Source organism: Cervus canadensis, chromosome 20 (assembly GCF_019320065.1).
Source record: "Cervus canadensis isolate Bull #8, Minnesota chromosome 20, ASM1932006v1, whole genome shotgun sequence".
NCBI lineage: Eukaryota > Metazoa > Chordata > Mammalia > Artiodactyla > Cervidae > Cervus > Cervus canadensis.
The window spans coordinates 55346610-55366671 of NC_057405.1; the positions used below are offsets into that span (position 1 = coordinate 55346610).

The 20062-nt window shown below is 43.3% G+C and overlaps 1 protein-coding gene across 1 annotated transcript in view; it reads right to left on the reverse strand.

Moving 5' to 3' along the window:
* RTN4IP1 (reticulon 4 interacting protein 1) overlaps window positions 1-20062 on the reverse strand; it is a 50140-nt gene that overhangs the window by 2241 nt on the left and 27837 nt on the right. The window contains exons 6-8 of the mRNA XM_043438954.1: window positions 11913-12049; window positions 8634-8817; window positions 4859-4951 (exon numbers count right to left, since the gene is read on the reverse strand). Of these exons, the coding sequence (XP_043294889.1) occupies window positions 4859-4951; window positions 8634-8817; window positions 11913-12049 (414 nt within the window). The remainder of the gene's footprint in view (window positions 1-4858; window positions 4952-8633; window positions 8818-11912; window positions 12050-20062) is intronic.

Consider the following 20062-nt stretch of genomic DNA (forward strand, 5'->3'; position numbering starts at 1 on the left):
TGGTCAGGCCCATTGTGGCGGATAATCCCATGGGGCTGACTGGGGCATAACGGGCATTCAGCTCTTCCCGAAAGTGACAATGAAGAAGAGGCTTTCGATGAACAGGCAGGCAAATGCCACTGCTGGCTGAATATGTGACATCAAACAGAGATTAACGGCATAAAGAGGCAGTGTCTACGCGCAGCCTCACACCAGACCCAGAATGCTTGTTTGTGATGGACAAAGGGATCAGAGCAAAAACCCAGAGGGGAAACAAAGGTTACCCACGGCACGGGGGGACGCTGCTGCGATGACTGCTGCAGCCCGGCCCGCGCGGAGCCCTGGTATAAAGCGGCGGGCTGCACCCTGCACTTGGGGGCGACGCGGGCGCGCGGGGATGGAAGCTGACTGGGAGCCCACGGCTGCGGCATTCCAGCGTCCCAGTCTCGGACCCAAATCCAAGCTCTCCTGATGGCCCTTCCCTCCCTCAAAGAGTGCACAAAGGCAGGCCCTGACATCCTTCCCCGAGAACAGGGACCGCGGGAGCCTCGGGCTCCCTGGCGCAGCCAGGGAACACTGCGGTCAGCAGCAGTGGGGAAGCCTCCCCGCTCCGAGGCAGAAACCCTCTCGCTGAGAGCTGGTGGGGAGGGGGCGCCCCAGGCAGGCCCAGCGGCCAGGGGGGGCTCTCCCTCTGCCCCCACTTCCCCACAGGAGTCACTGAACAGTGGAGCCACAAGGGGTGGGAGGAGTCCAGGGATCTCTGAGCCAGCCTGCTGGACAGATCAGAAACTGAAGCGCATGTGGTTCCGGGCTAAATTCAAGGTCAGAACTCTTAGCAGACGAGCAGAGTGAGGATCCCGGACCCCCGATGTCATCACTGCACAGCATGGGAACACTTTGGGGAGGGAACTCTGAGTCTGTCACCTCTTCCCCAGACCCTAAGCTACAGCCTCTACCAGGCACAGAAACTGACATCAGAGGGTGGGGAGTATGAGGGGACAGAGGCTCAGGGTGACCTAAAGCCCTGGCACGATCCCAGTCCACCACCGGGGGACAGGCCCAGGGCCCAAGGCAGGGGCGGCAGGACCACAGCTGACCACCACCTCACGGAAACGGGTAGCTCTGAGTTCCTCCACAGGGCCAGGATTTCCAGAGTCAAGGGGAAAAGGAGGCTTAAACGAAGGAGATATGAAGAAGGAAAGGGTGGCCTTTGCTCAGACTTGCTATTTCTGAACTCCCTGGCCCCAGATGGAAAACTCAAGGCTGGAAGATAGGAGGTGCGATTAGGAGGTGAGATGGGAGGGGGAGGGCGCAGGAGGAGGCTACTCCCCAAGGGAGTAAACACACCCATTCTGGAAGCATCTCAGGACTGTACCTAGGCCCCCTTGAAAAAAGGCACTCAGAGCCAGAAGGTAAGAGGAGAAACTCGGCCTGCATCTCCCCACAGAAACAACTTCAGACGCATCTGAAAAACTTCAGCAGCATCAAGGCCAGGAGGTCCATGAGGTACCTGCCACATGTGGCAAGACAGTGCTCTCCTAGTGGTCCTGGTAACTCAGTCCCTAACCACTACATTCTATGAGGGAGAACAGGAATCCAGTTGCAAATAAAGGAGTTTAAAGTTTTCGAATACAGTTCATTGCAAAATTAGGGCCCAGCCATTCCAAGAGGGGTCTGGAAAATCATCTGCCTCAGAACCTACGGCATGCTCCTATAGCTGTCCTGGCCAACATGCCCGAGCCACATGCGGCTATCTACATTTAATCAAAAGTAAGGAAAACTAACAATTTGCTCCTTCAGTAGCACCAGCCACATTTCAAGTGTTCAATAGCCACATATGGCTAGTGGTTACCACACTAGGCAATGCAGACAGAGACCATTACCCCATTACCATCACTGCAGAAAGTTCTAGTGAACAATGCTCAGGATGCAACTCAGCGTGGCCAACGCATCTCTCCACACCCTACTGAGCAAAGCAAAATGCCTACCAGCCCTCAGTAACAGTTTTGAATTAAATTCAAATAGTTGCATAGGGACTATTCTGATGCTGGCTAAAATAAATAAACCAAGATATGAACAACATCACTCAACCAAGACACCTGGGTGGTCACCAAGGCTCTTGAATGGACCTGTGGACTCAAATGGCCTTAATAACACACGAACCTGGTGGGCAAACACATACTCAGGAAAATCAAAGTGCACAAAAGGATCCCATACTTGAGCTCCAGCCACCAAGTCCCTCTCCACAGGGGCAGCAACCAACAATTCAAGTTTCTTTCATGTCTTTTGCTGTTTCACGCATTGTGGTAGGCACCCCAACACCGACAGTTAGCTAAGAAGTATAAGAACAGGAAATGTTTATCGTGCTTAGAAAATGCCAATAAACTTCAGGCATAAGGCACAATTTCAGTTTCAGCCCATTAAAGTCAATGTGCTAATTACAAATCATGTTTTTGTTTCACCCTACGGAATCGCAGAACATCTTTGGAATACCCGAGAAACTGGTAATGGTGGTGGTCTGACAAGGAGAAGCCCCGTGACTGAGGGACGGGAGTCAAAGGAGATTCTGTGAGATAACTTTTCCTACCTTTTGGATTTAGAATCTTACAAATGTATTATTCATTCAAAAACTTAAAGCACTTTCAAAGAGTAGGCTCTTCTGGTTCATGGCTGCACACTGTCAAATAACAACTCCAGGTCATCTATTGGACACCTGCTAATTAGATTCATCAAGCACTCAGCCAAAGCCTGGAAGGATTTCAACGTCCTCATCCAACTTAACAAGCTTTACTAACCACATAATATGTAAGTAGATCTGTTCTGTTATCCTTTCCAATTTTCCAGTGTAGACAGGCAACGACCTCTCACACCCACAACAAAGCAGGATGCACAGGACAGCTGACCTCTTCGTGGGTCCAGGGTCACATATCAACCACCACAGTCATAGAGCCCTTCATGGTCAGAAAGGAGCCCAAACGGCCCTGGTGAGAAGAGGATCAAAGGCCAAAGGACCACCTCCTCAGTCACCCTTGGAGGAGGACATGACACCCAAAGGGCATCTTTATTTCTACTATGTCCTCTTTTAGCCATGCCACCTGGTATCCACCAGATTTAGTGGGGACACATACACAAGTCACCTCTCTTCTCTGTTGCATAACTAGTAATTTCTAGATAGAGTCACAATATTTCAAACGCAAAAGAGTGATGATAAGCATGTGGTCAGTCTAGAGCAGATGTTAGGACAAGTGTGGTGACTTCCGAGGATGGAGACCTCTCTAAGGATGGGGCTTCATCCCCATTCAGCACTATATAGAACTATGGGCCATATTACCTGATGACAGCTCACCTCCTTCTTCCTAGAAATAAAATAAGTCCCTCTGGGGGATGTGCGGAGAACCCTACAGAGAGGCATGCAATTCCAGTCATGACAAGCCTGTCCCTGTTCACCCAGTACACATCAACACCTAGAAATCTGAGCAAAGGCATGCAAACTTGGGACCAAAATATTCTGGAAAGAGTAATGAGCCACTTTCTATCGTAGCTTCCTTGCCTGTGATAGTATAACAACAACAACAAACTAAATGCACAAAAAGCAACCAGTAATTTCCTAAAAACATTCTTTTCCAAAACCAAAGTGGAAAGATGAAATGAGCCAGCGAGGGGCAGGTGCCAACATGGGAAAACCCATCTCAAGAGGCTCTTTCCACGTGGCTTAGCAAGGATCATGTTGCCTTGCTCCAACTCTTTCCCTGCCCACCGTAAAATGACTGGGACAGGTCAATTTTAAGCTCAAGTCCCAGATCAGCTCCAAGCACCAAGCGCGCCGCTTCATGGTGAGAAGCGACAAGCACAGACTGGGGTCAGGAAGTATGAGCTGCTGGTCCCACTTCTGCAAACCAGAACGTGTCCCTTTATCCTTTCGAGCCAATTTTCTCATCTATAAAATGATAATCATTGTATCTGTGACCTCATACAACCCTCAGGGTATATAACTTTCCCCATTCTGTAATTCCATATAATTTCTCAATAAAAATCATAAATATCAGCACCAGAATATGAATTTGCCCTCTGGGTTATTCTTCCAGAGGTGGCATGTCTGGGCCATGAAAACCATGTAAGAACTTAAACAAGCAGGTAGTAGCTGAGGAGTCTTTCTCAACTTCCATCAATTCTGAGAGGCCTTCTGACACCCAAAAGCTCAGCTTTAGAGAGCAGTCCCTCCCCATCAAGTCAGGACAGATTCAAATAGGAACACCAGCCAGCTGTCTCCACCAAAATCTCCATCATTCTGAACCATGTCCTGCCCACTGACCCTCTCAGACATACCGTTTATTTGCCATCAATTTTATTATACTGGCCTGGGGATGTGAGACCCGGCGACCCAATGTCTAGTCCAGTTCTACTGAGGTTGAGAGTCACAGTGTTTGTTCCCCTTGCTCATCTGGAAATCTGCTTGCCTCCAAAGCAGACTCACCATCAGAAGCTCAAGAAGCAATCCAACTGTAAACTCACAAGGGTATCCCCACCTTTGTGCAACGACTGTCTTCACGGCACCTTCTTTTCAGGACTGTTATCAAAATGTTAGTAGTCTAGCTGTAGATCCCAGCTCTACTGCCATCTAACCAAGTGTCTCTGAGAAAAGCATGTAAGCTCTCGGGGCCTGCCTCTCGTCTATAAACCAAGGGGGCTGCCCCAGATGGCATACGCTCTTTCTCAAACGCAGCAGTCTGTGGCTATGACTCCCACCGAGACAGAGCCCAAAACCCAGCACTTGAATCTGGCACATAAGGCAGTGTGGACGCTGGCCGAGCCTGCCTCTGTACAGCTCCCACTGACCGGGCTTGCTAGGAAGGTCACCCAGGGGACCAGGGTCACTTACCTTTCCCGCCTCCACCAGTTCCGCAATGTCATCTAGACATGGACCGCTGGCCATGAAAAAGGCCCAGCGATAATGGACTCCTTGCCAGAAATGCTAAAAAGAAAACAAAACATGTCAAATTTCAAAAAGGAAGAAATCTGATTAAATGCAAATTTAGGGAAACGTATTTCCTGGATGACTAAGACAGACAAACTGCTTTTCCACCTCCTGCTGCCGCAATGAGCTGTACCCCCAGCATGGTGACTGACAATGAATGGATGCTCGTGAATGTTTCATAACTGAGTGAGTGAACAGAGATACAGCCATGTGAACTCGGGCTTATTCCCCAAGTTGTGAGTGTCACGCAAGCAAGCACAGGAAAGCTCTTTTTTCAAGGGCAGTCTCACTAGTCTCACACACTCAGTTTCTCCCCTAGGAGACAGGAGGGGCTGAGACCTCTAGACTTTGCATACCAAGGTGTGAATAAAGCCCCCAGGCATCAGAAAAGAGGTTTTACCTAATTCAGGAATGCCTCAAGGGCAGTAAGGCACCAAAATATGACCTTAGACAAGAAATCCAATCACAATTATTTTTTTTCTGGCTCAGAGGAATAAGACAGTTTTAAAAGCAAAACGAAGTGCAAAGGTCCTCATGCGTCATGGCTGGACCTTCCCCTATAATTACACCGAGTTCCAAGTCACTGCTACGATAGGACAAAATGCCTCCCCAGATGAAGATTAGCAAAAATCTTATACCAAGAAGGTTCATGACCACTCTACTGACTTACCCACTTTTGATTATTCTTCATGTCGGAGGTAGGGTAAGCCATTATCAAAACAGCAAGTGAGCTGAGGTTCTCTGTGATACCTCAATGACCCTCCCAACTAAACGTCATCAGATGAGAGCGATCCAGAGGTAGGACGGGGCCAGCCAGTGTCCACCTGCCGCCTCCCTCCCCACACCTGCCCACCACCGTCCGGCGAGCACAGACTTTCTGCACCGAGCTCACTACTGCCTCACGGCATGACGATCAGCGACCATCTCGGCATGAAGCTGGCAGGGGCAACAGACCTCCCCTGCTGCTCTGCCTCAGGCCTCGATGGTTGTGTCACGGAGGTCAAGTTACCTCTTTTTTTAATTAATTAATTAATTTTACTTTACAATATTGTATTGGTTTGGCCATACATTGCCTTGAATCCACCATGGGTGTTCATGTGTTCCCCATCCTGAACCCCCCTCCCACCTCCCTCCCCATCCCATCCCTCTGGGTCATCCCAGTGCACCAGCCCTGAGCACCCTGTCTCATGCATCGAACCTGGACTGGCGATTCGTTTCACATATGATAATTTGCATATCAAGTTACCTCTTTCAGCCTGTATCCTGGCCTATAGGATGGAGGTACCACCACCTAGCTGACGGGGATGTTGGAGGGACTAAATGCGAATGTAGGCAAAGTGCCTGACACAGAAAGAATTCAACAAGTACTTATCTACTGCTGAAAGTAAAGCTTGTTGAGGAAAGACTGGGGCTATGCAAACCAGTATTTAAGAGTGCGGTGAAAGTGAAAGTCGCTCAGTCGTGTCCAACTCTTTGCGACCCCATGGACTAATTCTCCAGGCCAGTATACTGAAGTGGGTAGTCTTTCCCTTTTCCAGGGGATCTTCCCAACCCAGGGATCAAACCCAGGTCTCCCACATTGCAGGCGGATTCTTTACCAGCTGAGCCACAAGGGAAGCCCAAGAATACTGGAGTGGATAGCCTAATCCTTTTCCAGGGGATCTTCCTGACCCAGGAATCGAACCGGGGTCTCCTGCATTGCAGGTGGATTCTTAACCAACTGAGCTATGAGGGAAATGCACAAAGACAAACCCAAGCTGCTGTCGAGGCAGAGTTTCACAACGGATGTGCCCAGAATGGCTAACTGGCTAGGCTAATCGTCCAACCTGGAACAACTGTTAAGAGTTAAAGGGGTCACTGGTAATCATTATCCCAGGACCACAGATGCAAACAGAACCAAGCCCGCCCTAGAGTAGGTATGACAAGGCCCTGGAGTAGCAGGGCAGAGCCCGGGCTGACGGAAGTCTCCAGATGGCACACTCTCGGCTCAGGGCGCTCTCGGTATGCCGTTTAAATACTATGATCTTCTGTGTGTGTCATAGCATGAAAGAGGTCAGGAAGCGCTGGTCTAGGGAACTAACTACAACAAACAAAACCATATTTGAAGGCTTAGGCAGCTAGACAACAGAGGCACTGGTCTGTCCCAAACTTACAGCAGGTCCAGTTAATTACAATCACAGGAGACCTGTTCATGTACTTCTCCATAAGGACTGGCCGTATCAACTACAATGAAAACATTCTGGTAATTGCTCAGGGTTTTAAAGAAGGAACAGTGATGGTCATAACGGCCGGATCTACGGTTCTTCACAGCAGGTTGCTCTGTACAGTGAAACTTTTGGTCTGCAACAGCAGAATTTTTACATTCTGCTCCAAGGAGTCTGTGGTTTCTTTTTTCCCCAGGCCATTACAGGAGAGAGTAAACCAAAGCAGGCAGGCACTACAATGAGGCTTTAACTGTGCACATTCTCAGGAAGACATCAGAAACTACTTAAAAGGTTTTTGCAGGAGATTACCACTCTCATCTTTCAAGAAAGGGAAAGGAAAATGAAGAGAGCTAGGCCTGTTTTACTCTCAGAGGACAACTCTGAAGCTCAACCTGTTAGAGGTCTCCCTCAAACACCAACTGTGAAATCTTATGGAAAACTTCAACTTGTATGTTAAAGCACCTGGGAAGCTTGGGTTTGATGAAAAGGGAAAGAAGAGACAAAGGTCAGCTAGGATTCCTCTCTCCAAAGCGCAGCGCCCTGTGGACACTGCTCCTGGGTGCCGTCTGAACCAAGGGAAAGGAAGGAACCTGTAGGGCACTGCCCGGTCTGTTCACTCCCGTCACCCAGACCCAGTGCCTAAGGACTGAGCAGTGTCCCCTCCATCACGGCCCTTCCCCTCACCTCTAAGGACTCAGTCAGGACAGAGCAATCAGGAGGCTTAAAGTCCTAAACCCCACCCCCAAGAGCTTCCAAAGTAATTTCTAGAACCAGGAAGAAGCTGAAGATACTTATTGAGCCAGTCGCCTTGCAAATATAGGGCAGTGTAGCTCAACATACAATCTTTTTACCCTCGGGGAAACTTCTACTGCCTTTCTCCTGAGCCTGAAGTAGTTTGTCAAATTAAAAAAAAAAAAAAAAGCACATATCTTTATATTTTTATATCACTTATTCCATTTGAGGTACTGGTATATCTCAGTGTTACTACCATGAAAACACCCACCTCTATGCTGTCTTAATAAAACTTCCACCTTCTTACACAAGAGACTTATCTATTAAGATGGAGAAACAGAGAGGGCCATCAGGCACAGACAAGAAAAAAAAAAACAGAAGCTGTATCGGACGGAATCCAGAGAGGTAACATAGCTAATCATAAAGGCTATCATTTAATAAGCGCACCTTAGGTACTAGGCGTTGTGCCAAATTCCTCACATGGAAGATCTCATTTAATTCCTACAACACACAGTAAGGGAGACCCCATGAGCCGCATTTCACAGGCGAAGATGCGGAGGCTTAGTGACACTGAGTCATTTTCACGGGTTACACAGCTACCAAAGGGGAGGCAAGAATTTGTACCCAGTCAGTATGGGATTCCAGAGTTTCTTTTCTCTTGGAGGAGAAAAGGCTCAGAGGAAACCCAGTCCCAGAAGCCTGAGGTGCCTGCTGGCTCGCGCCAACCAAGACTCTACTCCTACCTTCAACGTCTTAGAGCCCACGGTGACGCCCGTCTGCAGCATGCCGTCCGCGATGCCCAAGCGGTCCATGTTCAGGAGGAAGGGGGTCACCAGAGTCACGTACGTGGCTCCCGACCACCTCCTGAGGACACTCAGAGCCCACGTCTCGGTGGATCCGCCAACACTGTCGAGGATAAAGTCAAACCTGGATGGGAAGAGCCACATCACAACGTCCCGGTCAGCCTTGACCCGGGGCTCCAAGCCGCCTTCACCCCTCCACCAGCTAGCCCCACGGTTTGCTTCCGTGACAGCTCACAAACAGCAGAGGGGTGGCTGCTCGGACAAACGAGAAGAGGCACATCTACTTACTGGGTTTTCTCCAAGGTAAGTCAAATGTGATTACTTTTTTAAAATCACAAAATCATCTTATTTTCTAATACTTTAAAAATGACTTACACAAGTGGTTTTCAACTGAGAGTGATTTTGGTCCCCAGGAGACATATTAGGCAATGTTTTGAGAGATTTTTAGTTGTGACAATTGGGAGAGGTGGTGGCAAGGGGGTATTAGCATTTGTAGGCTGGGGGTGATGACTAAACATCCTAAAACACACACAACATAAGTATCCAGCCTCAAAATGTCAACAGTTGAGAAACTAAGGTTGCCAAGGCTGAGACACCTTGACTCAAGCTTTATAGAAAACTGCAAAGCGATTCATCCAGTGTAAGTCACAGTACTCTTTACTGCATGTGAGTACTTAAGACAGGAGTGCATTAGATTTTGACCCACATGAGTGATTTGCTTTTATTCCCTTCATAATCAGATCTGTGTGTAGAACCATCCTCTTCACCTTCTGGAATTTTCTTTTGGTTTCACGTACAGCATCAGCGCAATGCCTACAGAGAAATCAACAGCCTGCTCTCCACCTTCAGTTCTGCTCTAACTGCCAAAGACACAGTCATGATGCAATCCACAGGAACTAGCAGATATTCAACTCCTTAAATCTAATCTAAGATTGCTGTAATCACTATATTCCACTTCAAGTGAATAAAACCCAAAGAAGTTTTAAAATACTTTTGAAAACAAAGATCTATTTACAGAATGCATGCTTATACATCAAGCAAGCTAATACAGAAAATTCCTTTTCCATAAACCCTTTTTCCCTTCTAAATTCATCTGCATGAAGTCAAACATCAAAGCTTCTAAAACCAATTTTGGCCAACTTTGTGGCCCTTGAATCTTTCATGGGACTAAACTAAACAAGGGCAAATAAAAATTTAAGCATATGAAGTGAAGAGTGACCTTACTAGATTATCCTTCTCATTAAAAAAAAAAAAAAAAGAAAATTCATGAGTGTCAGTTTCTACTTTTAAGTTCCTATTTCATTCCCAAATTTTAGATAAACAAATATGATTTATAATTTAAATTATACAAATTAAATATAATTTAGATATAATTATTTAAATTAAATATAATTTAGATAAAACTTCAGGGCAGCCTGAAACTGAAAGTCACTCGGTCATGTCTGACAGTCCATGGAATTCTCCAGGCCAGAATACTGGAGCGGGTAGCCTTTCCCTTCTCCAGGGGAACTTCCCAACCCAGAGATCACACTCAGGTCTCCCACATTGCAGGCGGATTCTTTACCAGCTAATTCACAAGGGAAGCCTGAGAATACTGGAGTGGGTAGCCTATCCCTTCTCCAGCGGATCTTCCCAACCCAGGAATCGAACCGGAGTCTCTTGCATTGCTTGCAGGTGGATTCTTTACCAACTGAGCTATGAGGGAAGCCAAGGCATCACAGAGGACAGCCTACCATTATAGAATTGGCACTGCCTGGAAAAAGTAGTCCAGAGACCAGGCTGCATACCTGGCTCTCCCACTAATGATGAAGTGGCATCATCCTGAGCACGAAAAATACTCCTAAATTCTCTGCCCCTTATCTTCTTGGCTGTAGCATGACAGAGTGGGGCTGAAGGACTTCAAAGCCCTTTCCTGTTGTAAAATCCTAGGATTCAAATCTGAAAGGCCATTTGCAAAGAGGAACAAATTTATTCTAGGTGGATTAAGAGACCAACCTCCAGGCAGAAGCTGCAAAGATCAATTTTAACTAAGCAGTCATTCAAAAAATAACAGCCTGCGTTTGTGAGCTAGTGAGGTTCTCTGACTGGAAAAGAGCAAACGGGAGGAGCAAAGCCCCTGGACAGAGACGCAGAGGAGCAGTGAGGTGCAGAGGGGAGGCCGGCCTGTGTGCGCGCCCGCCTTCACCCGCCAGGGCTCCTATTCTCTGGAGACAGACTTCGGACATGCATAAAACTAAAGGTGGACAGCGGGGAGATGGTCGGCCTTGGCCTGTCTCCTGCGGCTATTCCTAGAAGCAGCAGAAGAGAGGTGACGGCTGACATTACTACTATGTGGAAGCCTAGGTCTTTTTCTCTTTTTTTAAACCTATGAAAATATACTTTTACTTAAAGTGAGCAACAATAATTAGCTTCTGAAAACTAATTTAAGGGACTTCCCTGATGGTCCAGTGGTTAAGACTCCATGTTCCCAACGCAGGGGGCCTGGTTCAATCCCTGGTGGAGAACTAGATCCCACATGCCACAACTAAGACCTGGCACCAGCCATATGAATAAAAAAAAAAACTAATTTAAAAAGGAAAAATCTTTGAAACAGAAGCAGTGAAATAGCTCCTGAGACACTCTGCTGCAGCTTTGCCTGGGCTGAGTGAAGACCAGGTTCTGAAACACCTCCCTGTCTCTGCCTGAGCCACAGTCAGGATGGACGGGGGCCTGAGAGAATTCCAGACTCCGCTCCCACTTGGTATGTTTGGTCAAATAACAACCTGGCATTCAGGTGCAGTGACAACATTCACAGGCTTCCAATACTGGTGTCTACATGGCCTTTGCTTCTCTGAAACCCCCATTAAAAAGGCAAAACACTAATCACATATGTCAGGTACTGCTCTATGTTATACTCGTGGTGACAAATGCCACTGGGGGAAATGTACTTCCAATCTGGCCTTCTTACACACCAGCAATAAAAGTTAACTTAAAAATTAGCAATAGGCCAGGTAAGCAAAGTATCTTCCTCAGTACAAATCACAGTTCATGATCGTGCTATATTAATATCTAGAGAAAAAACAGAAACCAACCTAAATGACCTCTAGTGACACGAAGTGTTTTCACAGACTCTTCTTTAAGACACCAACATGACTGTAAGGCCACCAAACCATCTCAGGCGTGCATTATCAATCGTCCTTGTTCCCACCTTCCCAATGTGCACACTGTTTGGATACATACGGCTTTGAAGATTTCAACTGCTCTTCCACACTTCCGGATTTGTAATCAATCACATCATCTGCCCCAAGCTTCCTCACAAGTTCACTGGCATCCTGGGAGCAGACTGCTGTCACATGAGCATCCCATGCTTTCATCACCTGCCCAAAAAGGAAAAAAAAAAAGGGGAGGGGGGCAGAAAAACTGCATTAAACAAAAAACAGTTGGCACCACATGATATCCATACATCAGCTTAATCTCTAGACAATTCTAAGTGCTTTCTCTTAACAAGAACTACAGGAAGCCATTTGCCAGAGGCTAGTAAAAATGACTAAATTTTTGTTCACAAAGAAAGATCCAAAAAACAGATCTCATTTTCCCTTGACGGGACAGTGAGTCACCTTAATTTCGTGAAGTTATAACCAACTCATTTAAAGAAGGGCTCAGAGCCTCACCAGCCATCAGAAAAGACAAAAGTTGATGGCCTTAAGCTTAGCATTTTCAATGATGACAAAGGTAATGGGGGGAAAAAAAAACACATCCTCAGAAAATAACTATTTCAAATGCATCCAGAACATAAAAACACAACATCACTTCATTTGCACCTCCAGTAAGTAGAACCTTGAGTCAGACAACTGCATCAAAGCAATCAGGTACTGGGAAATAAGTGAAAGGTGCTATTAAAAATAGGGGAGGGAAATGTGGTCATTTTACTTCCAAAACATGGATCAGGTCCTCCTCTCCTTTGGAGTAAAAAGACCTAAACAAATGGTTTGCGGGATTTAAAATGCAGATACTTTATATCTTAAAATAACTAGACAAATATAAAGAAGGATTCAGGATTAAGTATCCAGAAAGCCTCATGCTCCAAAATTGCTGTCATTCTTTCCTACAATGCAATTTCATACAATTAAAAGGGAGCCATTATCAGCAAAAATCTGAGAACAGTTACTTGATGTTCACTGAGAAATTTTCAAATGGACAGTTGTAGGTCATAACAAATTAGTTGTTTTCTCATTCCTGTCCTCAGTATCAATTTCCCAAGCTTCCTTGATATAAGTTGTAGAGGTTCATAAGAATAAGTGAGATCTGTGTTCTGATCACTACTGAAACCCCAATCAGTGGTACATACACAAAGGCTGGAGATCTGTTAACTACAAAAAAAATAAAGGATTTAAAAACTATTCATAATCTTATCTAACTTCTCACTTTTAAAAAGTAATATTAACCAAGGAATATACTCTGGAAATCTGAGGAGGAATTAAAACATTTAAGCTGACATCAAATATGATATTTTATGTTTATGGGCCAAAAACAGAGACAATTAAGTATAATGACACGTTGCTTTCAACATCAAGTCCTAAACTCAACTCAAATATGTGAAGAATACAATCCAAGGTGAATATCTAGTATCTGTAGAAAAAAGAAACTGTCAAGAAAAAAGGAAACTGTCTTCTAAGCACCAATATTTCATTTGTGCTTCTCTTAAACAGTATTAAATAGAAAGAATTTGTCACATCTTGAGAAGTTCCATTAATTTTTTTCCAAATTTCTAGATTTTCCTCTCCTACTTAGAACTATCTACTATCACTGCTGTTGTTGACGTTTAGTCGCTTCTTCATGCCTGACCCTTTTGCAACCCCATGGACTGTAGCCTACCAGGCTCCTCTGTCCATGGGATTCTCCAGGCAAGAACACTGGAGTGGGTTGCTATTTCCTCCTCCAGGGAATCTTCCCATCTACTATCACTGCACACTACTGAAAGGTTTTAAAGCAGCTTTAGATTTAAAAACAATTTTATGTAAACTGTTAAAAATAATAAGAAGAAATAATACAACACAAGGAGACGTCTCTAAGGCAGACAGCACTCCGACCGGGACAGCAAGCTGGCAGCCACTCCAAGAGCTCTACACGTGCCCTCTCCCTCCCAAAAGTCACCATCACCCTGATGCTTAGAGTAAATCACCTCCTTGCATTAAAAAATTAAAAAAAAAGGTTTTATTATCCAAGTATGTATTTCCTAGACACTACAGTTTAGTCCTGTGCATTTTAAAAATATGTCCTTTTTTTTTTAACTATAGGCTCCTCTTCTATCCCCCCTTCACTTAAAATTTATCTGCAAAGGAATCTAGGCTATGTACCCTGCAGAGTTTTCCCCTGGAAACTCTGGAATTTCTGCCTGCACACCTGGGACAGTTCCACATACTACTCTGTCCTCTGTGTTTCCTGTTTATATCCTCTTAGCAATATTAAGAACAGCATCTGCAAACTACGGAAGGCTGAGCATGTCTGCTTGTCCCTCTTTTTATTAAATCTCAGTGGTTGTCTGCTGGTGGTTGCAAAACGCTGCTATTCTCTCTCTCCCGTGTTCACTTAGTAGTTGGAATACTTTATAAAGAAACACCTCTCCTCATAGACTACTTTGTTTATTCAGGTGTACAATTCACATAGAAAGGGCAAATAATTGTTTCCTTTTTTAGTTTATAAAATAATAAATTGGTTTCCTATCATCTTCCAAGTGACTTTAAAAAATATCATCATGAACTCATTTAAGTCATGGATTTAAAAATATTTGGAAGCTTTCATTCTTTTGTAACTACCATGACTATTTCTGAAGCTCAAACTGTCTTCTTTGACAACCTTTAGGAATTTCTTCAAGTTGGCTGCTGAGTCTTTTTGACATGATTCAACTAGTCATTACTAACTTCTCTGCTATTTTATATATTCTACGCTCATTCTTATACATTTCATGCCATAGGTCTGGAATCTGCCATTACTCCAAGGCCCTGAATTTTTGTATGCATGTGAGCAATGATATTTCAAGAGTCAGTTTTGCATACACACATATATAAAATAGCTCTTGAGTTCATTTTGAATTTTTCAATTCAAACTCCGGACTATCAAGTTTTTACTTAACCTCTATTACATCTGTATCTCCTTTCTTCCACTACTAAAATCCTGATGGTCAAAGACAAAGGGGATTATAGAATTAAAATATGCCATAAGTACCCAACTGTTCTATTGTATATTACACACATACCAGTCTCTGAATAATAGTACTATAATCATGCCCAATATGATCAATGAAAGCATTCAAATAATTTTACATATGCTTTCCCACTATTCCTCCTTTTTAAAAACAGCTGTACTGTTTACTTTGACAGAGTTACACTGTACTCTCTAAGCCGTCATGAAGTTTTAGTTCTACAGATAACTGTATATTTAACATTTACCACCAGTCCTTAGGGTTATGTCTCTAGCCATTTTAGTTTTCAGAAGCTCATTTTCTAGTATATTTCTCAGAAAGAGATCAGAAGAACATACTCCTCAAGTTCGTGCATGTTATTAACAGTTCGTATATGTCCTTTAGTATACAGAGGCCAGTTTTGCTGTATATAAAATTTTAGCATATTCTTCCTCAAGTGTCTTAAATGTTACTCCAACTCCAGTCCCAGCATTAAAGCACTGTTATCAAAAAGTGCTGATCATCTAATTTTACTCATATGTCACATTTTTTTTTTTAAGATGTCCCAAAGTTTTTTTTATTTTTCTCCTTTTCTTTAAAAGCCAGTAATTTTGCTAGTCTCCCTTGATACTGCTCATTCTGGGCCCATGTTCTTCAATAAGCACTCCAGCCATTTAATATGTAGTTTCAAATCATTTAACTTCAGGGAAGTAGGGCAGTTTCTTGAATTACTGGTTTTAGCATTTGTTTTATTCCCTCGTTTTGGTTTTCCTCATCAGAGACTCTCATTGATACAGCAATTTCCTTTCCTATCTTCAATACATGACACTTTTCTCTTGAATCTGTCTTTATCTCTTCCTTTCTTTGCAATTTACAACTTTTCTCTTTACACATTGTTTCTACTGCTGCGCTGCTGCTGTTTAGCCTAAACTCATGTCCGACTTTTTGTGACCCAGTGGACTTTAGCCCGCTAGGCTCCTCTGCCCATGGGATTTTCCAGGCAAGAATACGGCATTACGTGTTGTGTTTGAGTTCCTACTAGTTTGAAAAGTGAAAGTCGCTCAGTTGTGTCCGACTCTTTGTGACCCCATGGACTGTAGCCCGCCAGGCTCCTCTGTCCATGGAATTCTCCAGGCAAGAATACTGGAGTGGTTAGCCATTCCCTTTTCCAGGGGATCTTCCTGACCCAGGGATCGAACTCAGGTCTCCCACATTGTAGGCAGATTCTCTACTGTCTGAATCACCAGGGAAGCCCTCCTTCTAGTTTAGTCTTTTGTTATTTCTTTTTACTTTATTTCTGAGTTTTTCCAATTCTGATTTATTTTACTCATGTCTTTGTATTTTGTAAAATGTTCTTTTTAGCTTGTTTTGAAATTGCAGGTTTCATTTTGATGTTTTCTCATGTGTTTTCCTTGTCTGTAGATATGTTATTCTACTCTTCATTGTTTCTTTTTCTCACGATAACTTTGTATGGGATTCAACCTTGATATTTTTCTATTAATCAATTGTCTAATTTTATTTATATGTTTTTATTGTGAAACATAACACACAGAGAAAAGTGTGTGGAATATAAATGTACAGCTTAACAAATTATTACAAAGAAAACACTATCTTAAGCATTGCTCAAGATTAAGAACTAGAATATCTCACTTCCCCCTCCCAATCAAAACCTTCCTCATTCCCTGAGAAGTAATAACAACTACGGGACTTTTACATAAGCCTCCCCTCACCTATTTAAAAAAAAAAAGCTTTTCTACCTAGATAAGCATCCTTAGACACTACTGTTTAGTTGTACATGTTCTTGAGTATCATTAAATGGAATCATGTAAGTTTTACTCTTGTTTCTGACTTCTTTCTACTTGTTAAATTCATCTACTACATTGTGCACAACTATAGCTTGCTTTTTTAAGATTTTTTTGATGTGGACGACTTTTAAAGTCTCTATTGAATTTGTTACAATATTGCTTCTGTTTTATGTTTATAGTTTTGGGGACATGAGGCATGTAGGATAGTAGTTCCCTGACCAGGGATCAAACCTGCATCCCCTGCATTGGAAGGTAGACTACTGGACCACCAGGTAAGTCCCCAATAGTTTGTTTTCATGGCTGTGTAATACTCTAAACATAAGAATATATTGCAGTTCACTTCCCCATTTTACCTGGAGAAGGAAATGGCAACCCACGTCAGTATTCTTGCCTGGAAAATCCCATGGATGGAGGAACCTGGTAGGCTATGGTACATGGGGTTGCAAAGAGTTGTACACAACTGAATAACTTCACTTTTCACTTCCCATTTTGGGCTTCCCTGGTGGCTCAGCTGATAAAGAATCCACCTGCAGTGTGAAGGACCTGGGCTTGATCCCTGGGTTGGGAAGATCCCTTGGAGAAAGGAAAGGCTACCCACTCCAGTATTCTGGCCTGGAGAATTCCATGAACTTTCCATGGGCTCGCAAAGAGTCAGACATGACTGAGTGACTTTCACTCACTTCCCCATTTTACTGTTGATGGCCAGTTAGGGGATAATACCTGGGACATATCTGGGGGATATTCTCGGACGTATCTTGGTGAACATGCATGTACAGTTGACCCTCTGTATCTAAGAACTCCACATCAGTGAATTCAACCAACCAGGGATTTAAAATATCCAGGAAAAAAAACTTTCAAAAAGCAAAACCTGAATCAACAGCACACTATTTACATAGCATTTACATTGTTTTAGGTAATATAAGTAATCTAAAGAAGATTTAAATTATACAACAGGATGTGTGCAGGTTATATACAAATACTATGCCATTTTATCTGGGCTTCCCAGGTGGCGCTAGCGGTAAAGAATGCGCCTGTGAATGCAGCAGACATAAGAGACTCAGGTTCGATCCCTGGGTCAGGAAGATCCCCTGGAGAGGGTATGGCAACGCACTCCAGTATTCCTGCCTGGAGAATCCCATGGACAGACGAGCCTAGCAGGCTACAGTCCACGGGGTCTCAAAGAGTTGGACACTTCATGCCATTTTATGAAAGGGACTTGAGCACCCATGGATTTTGGCATCCACGGAGGTCCTGGAACAAATCTGAGGTTGGTATACTGAGGGATGACTGTATTTCCATCTACAAAGTACATTCACACTTTGCTAGGCTGTCGCAGGGCAATTTATATTCATAATTAGTAGATACTGCCAAAGTATTTTCCCAACTAGTTATACTAATTACACTTTAACCAGCAGAATATGATATTTCTCTTTTTCTCCCATCCTCCCTCCCTCTTTTCCTTTCTTCCATTTACTTATTAATTCACATTTACTGACAATCTATGGATTAGGCACTGGGGTATCTGCCTTAAGTCTGTTTGAGCTGCTGTAACAACATAGACTGGGTACCTTATGAACAACAAAAATGTTCTTCTCATAGTTCTGGAGGCTGGAAGTCCAAGATCAGGGTGTCAGCACCCAGGTGTCTTCCGAGCCACCTTCCTGGTCCGAAGCCTGAGCCTTCTCTCTGCGTCCTCACGTGGTAGAAGGGCTCGGGAGCTCTGCTGGCCTCTTTCATAAGGGCTTCAGTATCATTCGCGAGTGCTCCACCCTCATGACCTAACCACTTCCCAAAGGCCTCAACACTATCACTATGGGCATCAGGACTTCAAAACACGAATTTCAGAGGAGCACAAACATTCAGACCACAGCAGTATCTAAACGTGAATTAAGATGAATCAAGGTGTGCATTTCTTGGGAGTCCTCTCCATCTCCCATTTCTTCCCCCCAGCCACTAGCAACCACTAATCTGTTTTCTGTCTCTAAGGATTTGTCTCTTCTGGACACAATATAAATGGAATCATACAAAAATGTGACCTTTTCTGTCTGGATTCTTTCACTTAGCATTATGTTTTGAATGTTTATCTATGCTGTATCATGAATCAGAATTTCATTCCTTTTGATGACTGAGTAACATTCCCTTGTGTATATACACACCACATTTTGTTTTTCCATTTGTTAGTTGATAGACATGAGGGTTTTTTCCATTTCTTTGACTATTATGAATACTGATGTTACGAATGAACATTTGTATATAAGTTTTTGCTTGAACATAGATTTTCATTTCTCTCAAGTATACACCTAGGAATGGAACTGCTGGATCACGGGGTAATTCTAAGTTTAATACAGAATTAAGAATTTTAAGAAACTGCCAAATTGTTTTCCACTGTGGCTGCACCATTTTACATTCCCACTAGCACTATATAAGGCTTTCAATTTCTTTACATCCTTGTGAACATTGTTATTTTCCATTTTTTTAATAGCCATCCTAGTATGTGTGAAGTGCTACCTGTGTTTTTTTTTTAAACTGAAATATAGTTGATTTACAATGTTGTGTTAATTTCAGGTATTCAGGGTTTTGTGGGTTTTTTTGCACACTATATTCCACTATAAGTTATTATAAAATATTAGGTACAATTCCCTGTGCTATACAGTAAATCCTTGTTGCTTATGTATTTTATGTATAGTAGCCTGTATCTATTAACTCCACAGTCTTAATTTGTCCCTCCCCGCCTCTTCCCTTTGGTAACCATGTTTGTTTTCTATGTCTTTGACTCCGTTTTTGTTTTGTATATAGATTCACTTGTATTATATTTTTTTAGATTTCACATATAAATGATATCATATAGTATTTGTCTTTCTCCGACTTATTTCACTAAGCATAATTTCTTTAGGTCCATCCATGTTGCTATGAATAGCAATATTTCGTTGTTTTTTATGGCTAGTAATATGCATTTTGTGTGTGGGGGGGATGTATATACAAATACATAAACACACACACAAATACCACATCTCCTTAAGTCAATCATTCATGTGGTTTTGATTTGCATTTCCCTAATGACGAATGATGTTAAATACTTTTTCATGGGCTTACTGCCCATTTTTAGATTTTCTTTGAAGAAATGTCTACTCAAGCCCTTTGCTAATTTTTTAATTGGGTTGTCTTTTTGTTGTTGAGCTGGTAAGGGTTCTTTACATATTCTGTATATTATATTATATTCTGTATTATTATATCCTTATTAAATAAATAATTTGTAAATATCTGCTCTCATTCTGTGTGTTGTCTTCTTACTTCCTTGATAGTACCCTTTGATGCACAAACGTTTTCAATTTACTGAAGTCCAATTTATCTAATTTTTTTCTCGTTTTACTTGTTCTCTTGGTGTCATGTCTAAGAATCTATTG